Source organism: Microplitis mediator, chromosome 11 (assembly GCF_029852145.1).
Source record: "Microplitis mediator isolate UGA2020A chromosome 11, iyMicMedi2.1, whole genome shotgun sequence".
Taxonomy (NCBI): domain Eukaryota; kingdom Metazoa; phylum Arthropoda; class Insecta; order Hymenoptera; family Braconidae; genus Microplitis; species Microplitis mediator.
This window is the reverse complement of record NC_079979.1, coordinates 6,405,453-6,411,663: the sequence shown is the minus strand read 5'-3', so window position 1 is coordinate 6,411,663 and position 6,211 is coordinate 6,405,453. Positions and strand designations below refer to the sequence as shown.

The window sequence follows — 6,211 nt, the reverse complement described above, 5'->3', positions numbered from 1 at the left end:
GCACTCAAGCTCCAAAGGCCATAAGACCTCCTATGCTCATATGGCAACATCCTCGGCTCCAAAATCGGCTGGAGCATCAGCACCAGCAAGCGCTCAACCCAAAGTGGTGGCTAAAGCACAGTATCCGTGCGACCTGTGCCAAGGTGATCACTACCTGGTCAGATGTGACCAGTTTGGCAAAATGACTCCACAACAACGCACTCAGTTGGTGATTCAAGCCAGATTGTGTCCAAACTGTCTTGGACACCACCGAGTCGAGTCATGTAACTCGAAATTTACTTGCAGAGTGTGCCAGGAACAGCACCACTCGATGATTCATCCAGGAATCCCTGCAAGTCACACTCAAAGTGCTCCTGCTCAAACTCAATAAGACTTTGCGCTTCCGCACGACACTCAAGCACTCGACACGCACTCGCACTCGCCTACTACAAGCTCACCGCACTCAACCAACACTCTTGCCCACACTCAATCTCAACATACTCATGATCGCAGCACTCGTACTCATCACTCGCCCACTCGGAACTCAACAACTGGTTGTACTCAAACTCATCATTACGCTACGTTACTAGCGACTTGTCAAGTCCACGTAGTGACCAAGTTAAGTACTCATCCAATACGCATTCTCTTAGATACCGGTTCTGAGATATCCTTTGTTTCAGATTCATTGATAAGAATGCTCAATATTTCTCGTGCTCGATCACACCTTACTATCCTAGGGATCGGTGCAGCCAAGGCTGGCCATACCAGAGGGTGTGCAACTCTCACTCTGCGTTCATACCACTCGGATCAATCACTCACAGTAAAGGCTCACATTCTCAGTGGTTTAACTGCTCAATTACCATCTGACCAAGTCCTAGATACCGACTTGGCACAGTACTCGCATCTCACGCTCGCAGATCCAGAGTTTGGAACCCCAGGTCCAACGGATGTCATCCTTGGAGCTGATTACTACGGCCAGGTCATCACTGGCGAGATCATCAAGTGCAAATCTCCTGGATTACTCGCCCAGAATACAATTTTTGGCTGGATTCTCATTGGTCCAGTCCAAGCTCGGCTCAACAAACCACTGAGAATTCATCATGCTGTCTCCAATCATCATGATCAAGATCTTCAAGACTTATTAACTCGGTTCTGGCTCCAAGAAGAGGTCAGTTCAACTCAACTACGCTCATTAACTCCCGAAGAAGAGGCTTGTGAAGCTCACTTCCGGGACACTCACACTCGAGACAGTTCTGGCAGATACATCGTCAGACTGCCATTGATATCAGACCCGCAACAACTGGGGAACTCATACACAGCAGCTCGTCGCTGCTTACAACACCTCATGCGACGGTTTGATCATGATGCTCGGCTCAAAACACTCTACATGAACTTCATGGCAGAGTATCTCGAACTCAAGCACATGGTGCCTGCGGCATCATTTACATCATCAGTTCAATACTTCCTACCCCACCATGGGGTACTGAAGGAGGACAACAACAACTTCAAGATCCGTGTGGTCTTCAACGGTTCAAAACCAACCAGTTCAGGACTCTCACTCAACGACATCATGCATACCGGGCCAAAATTACTCGTTAACATCTTCGACGTACTCATCAGTTCGCGACAACACCGGTTCATCTTCATCACAGATGTTACCAAAATGTATCGACAGATTTTGGTTCACGAAAAGGACCAAGGCCTGCAACAAATACTCTGGTTTGATAAGGAAGGAAACATCATCCCCTTCAAACTCACCACAGTTACTTATGGGACGAAATCAGCTCCATTTCTTGCTGTTCGAGCCCTGCTCCAATTGGTCGAAGATGAAGGACATAGATTCCCACTCGCAATCAATCCACTCATTAAAGGTCGGTATGTCGACGACATTTCCGGAGGCGCAGATGATCTCGAGTCATTGCAAGCAGTTGCAAATGACATCGAGGGTCTGTGCAAGGCGGGCGGATTCCCACTCGCCAAATGGGCAAGCAATCATCGCAAACTACTTCAGCTCAATCGTGCGGAAGCGATTACACAATATAAAATAGAGGATCCAGAAGTCAGCACCAAAATTCTTGGGATGTACTGGTCTTCAAACAAGGATCAATTCTCTTTCAAACACTCGCCACCATGCTCAACTCAACCATGCACGAAGCGTGCAATTTTATCAGAGATTGCTCAGATCTTTGATCCACTGGGATTCTTATCACCACTCATAATTCAAGCCAAAATGTTCATGCAGGAACTTTGGCTTGTCAAACTCGGCTGGGACACTCCATTGTCTGCAGAATTACGACAGAAATGGACTTCATTCAAAACTCAACTCGATATGATTCATATCATCAAGATTCCCAGATGGATCCACTCGTCCACGAACTCGGCTCTAGAAATCCATGGATTCTCCGATGCCTCGCAATTGGCGATGGCTGCGGCAGTATTTATCAAGGTCCTACCAACAGCTCGAACTCAGAGAGCAAAGGTCACGCTGCTGTGCTCTAAAACCAAGGTGGCACCGTTGAAACCCCTAACGATTCCACGCTTGGAACTCACTGCGGCTCACATGTTGGCAAAACTCGTCAAACACTGCCAGACTACACTCAACTACTCGCATGTGCCAACATATCTTTGGACCGATTCATCAATCACGCTCACGTGGATACACTCGCACCCGTCTCGCTGGAAAGACTTTGTCAGGAATAGGGTGTCATTTATTCAAGAACTAATTCCAGATGGCCACTGGAAGTTTGTCCCTGGCACTGACAATCCAGCAGATTGTGCAACTCGAGGCTTGACAACCAGTCAGCTTAAAACTCATCAACTATGGTGGTCTGGCCCATCATGGTTGCTCGAAGACTCGCCGTCCTGGCCAACCAGTCCTATTCATAAAGATGCAGATACTCACCTGGAAGAACGTCCAGTCAAATCACTCTATCTTTCGGCTCAACCACTCAACTCGTCTTGGACATTAATGGAACGTCCAATCCCACTATTGCGTATGCTCAGAGTTACAGCAATCTGTGGGAGGGTACGCGATATAATCAAACGCATACCACACTCGACTCTCGCTCGTCCACTCACATCAACTGAGATCAACCGCGCACTCCAGTTCTGCATCAAGGAAACTCAACGTATTCATTTCTACTCTGAACTCCAATTACTCGAAAAACAGGCATCATGGCCAAAGGATCACCCATTTGCTCGGTTGGTGGCTTATCAAGACACCGATGGCATCATCCGAGTAGGGGGGAGATTGGAGAATGCTCCAAACTCAGATCAACATAAGCATCCTGCAATTCTACCTCGTGATGCTGCTCTAACTCGACTCGTCATCTCTGATGCCCATCAGCGTACCATGCATGGTGGTACTCAACTCACACTCGCTCATACTCGACTCCGATACTGGATCATTGGTGGACGTCAACCAGTACGTTCACACATACTCAAATGTCTCGTCTGTGCTCGTCATCGAGGTGTTCGGGCTCAGCAATTAATGGGACAACTCCCAACTCAACGTGTCACCCCAGCGCCACCATTCTCTCACACTGGAGTTGATTACGCTGGTCCAGTATCAATAAAATCATGGAAAGGTCGAGGATCCAGGATATACAAGGGGTGGATCTGTGTGTTTGTCTGTCTGACCACATCAGCAGTTCACGTCGACCTTGTCAGCGACTACTCATCATCAGGATTCATAGCAGCTCTCCGACGGTTTATTCACCGTCGAGGGATATGTACAGCACTCTACAGCGACTGTGGAACGACATTCCAAGGCGCGTACTCGGAACTCAAGCGGCTCTTCACTCAAGGCACTCAAGAATCTCATGCTCTACTCGATTGGGCCACTGTGCATCAAATCACATGGCATTTCAATCCTCCTGCTGCTCCCCATATGGGTGGTAAATGGGAAGCCGCAGTGAAATCAGTGAAACATCACCTAACTCGCACACTCGGAGAATCAGCCTTCACGTTTGAAGAACTTACGACTCTTCTAACGCAAGTGGAGGGGATTTTGAACTCGAGACCATTGGAGGCTCTATCCGACGATCCTCAGGATCCTTCATCGCTCACTCCAGGTCATTTTCTCATTGGGAGACCAATTGTTGCAATCCCTGAACCTTCACTCATGGATACAGAAGTATCAAGACTCTCTCGCTGGCAGTTCATTCAGCAACGTGTCCAGCATTTTTGGAATCACTGGTCTACCAGTTACATTCAACGTCATCTGGCTCGAACCAAGTGGCATCATGCTCGCAATGACATCAAACTCGGCTCACTAGTCCTTCTCACTGATGAACGAACTCCACCAACTCGATGGCCACTCGCGAAAGTGACTGCACTCCATCCAGGGAAGGACAACCTCACTCGAGTGGTAACCATTCAAACAGCCACTGGTACTCTCACTCGTCCAATTGCCAAGCTCGTACTCTTACCACTTGCTCCAGAACCAGATGCCTAACTCAATGGCAATCTACTCACCAATCATCAGGTACTCAAGATCATAATCAGCAACTCTGTTCCTGATGGCGGGCGGAATGTTGCGTAAATTTCAAATGTTCGCGCCAGAACATTTGATAACTCGACGCTCTACTATACCAGAGGTGCTGCTATCGACGCGCCCTCTGATACTCGGAATTTCAACTCGATAGCCAGCGACGCGGCAACTGGCATTACTCTACAACACTTGTGATAGAACACCACGTGCTACCAGTTTTTATTGTAATTCAATTACATCGTGTTAATTACTCTACACTATCAAGTACATCATTCTAATTGTAACTCGCTGATACACCATGTATTTGTTAGCATCTATATTCTTCAATTATATCCGGTTTTTCATATATAAACTCTGTGCTCATTTTGTGTTGACCACGTGTCAAATTAACATGCCGGTTATATCTATATATATATACATATGCTCGCAATCACGTGACTTTGCAGCCACAAATAATTATTCTTAATTATAGTTACTTTCATTACTCATCGATTAACTATTTACTTGGACATGATGTCAACTGGTGTGACTGATGTCATCATTCAGTCATCCAGTAATCTTAATCTCAAAAATCAATATCAAATTTTATTTGTGACTGCAAAGTAATTATTATACGTTCAGACTCGGATCGCTAAGCATCTATTAAGTTCATACTCGGCTCTTACTCGTTCTCAATGTCGCGTATCAAATCAATTGTGACAAAATGTATACTCGAACTATTGATGATATTTGTAAATCATTAATTGTTAATAATTTACTCTTTATTGCGCTCTTTTGTATAAATTAATTCACGTGTATGGTGCCGTGTAAATTGTAGAAAACTCATAATCAATTAAACTCAAAAACTCAATCTTTAATCCAACTGCGCTCTATGTATATACTTATAATATTTCATGTGTACGGTGCCATGCAATTTATATAAAACTCAATTAAACTCAAATGCAATCGAATAATGTTCAATAAGTGCTCGAATGTAAACTCGTGATCGACTCTTGTACTCTACGCTATTATCTGTGATTTATTTTTATTAAATATGGACAATACACCAAATCAGTGACTTCTTATTTCTTTCACCATCCCGATCCAGCAAACTAAATATTTAATGTAGTTTTTAAGTTAATATTTTACAGGCATTAATTATAATGTGGAAGGTGTTGAAAAAGACACTAATGGCATTAATAATAATGTGGAAGGTGTTGAAAAAGACACTAGTTCTATCGATAACAATGAAGAAGGTGTTGAAAGAGACACTGATTGTTTCGATAGTGATAAGGAATGTTAAGTCTGGCTATACGCGTTGGGCTGTCATCGGCACTGCATTACCTGTGTGGCTTGCTGAAGGTGTGCGATGGGCAGCAGGCGGTATAGTGCAGGCTAGGTGTCGTCATACACCTGTTATCAGACCATGTTACATGCGTTGAGTCGCGGTGTCACTGCATTACCTGTGTGGCTTGCTGAAGGTGCATTGCGAGCTCAACGATGGGACAGAAGTAAGACAATGTTGAGATAATACACGTACTTGCACTGAGGGAATCTGACAGGCTTATTAACTCTAAGGTTTAGTAAATTGTAAAATGAATAGGAAGAAATAACTAAAATCATAATAAACGCTATCAAGAATGTTTGGGGTTACACTGGATCTCCGAATTGAATTAAGTTGAGTAGTATTCAATCGAACATAATAGAATTGAAAAAAAAAAAAAAAATTAAGTTAAAAAAAAAAAAAAAGGACATCGACAC

General features: G+C 44.6%; 1 protein-coding gene across 1 annotated transcript; it reads left to right on the top strand.

Annotated features, from left to right (window-relative positions):
- Positions 1 to 673: 673 nt before the first annotated feature.
- LOC130676878 (uncharacterized) lies at positions 674 to 4,435 on the top strand. The gene has a single exon (XM_057483387.1). The coding sequence runs from the start codon at positions 674 to 676 to the stop codon at positions 4,433 to 4,435; it is 3,762 nt and encodes a 1,253-aa protein (XP_057339370.1).
- Positions 4,436 to 6,211: the final 1,776 nt, after the last annotated feature.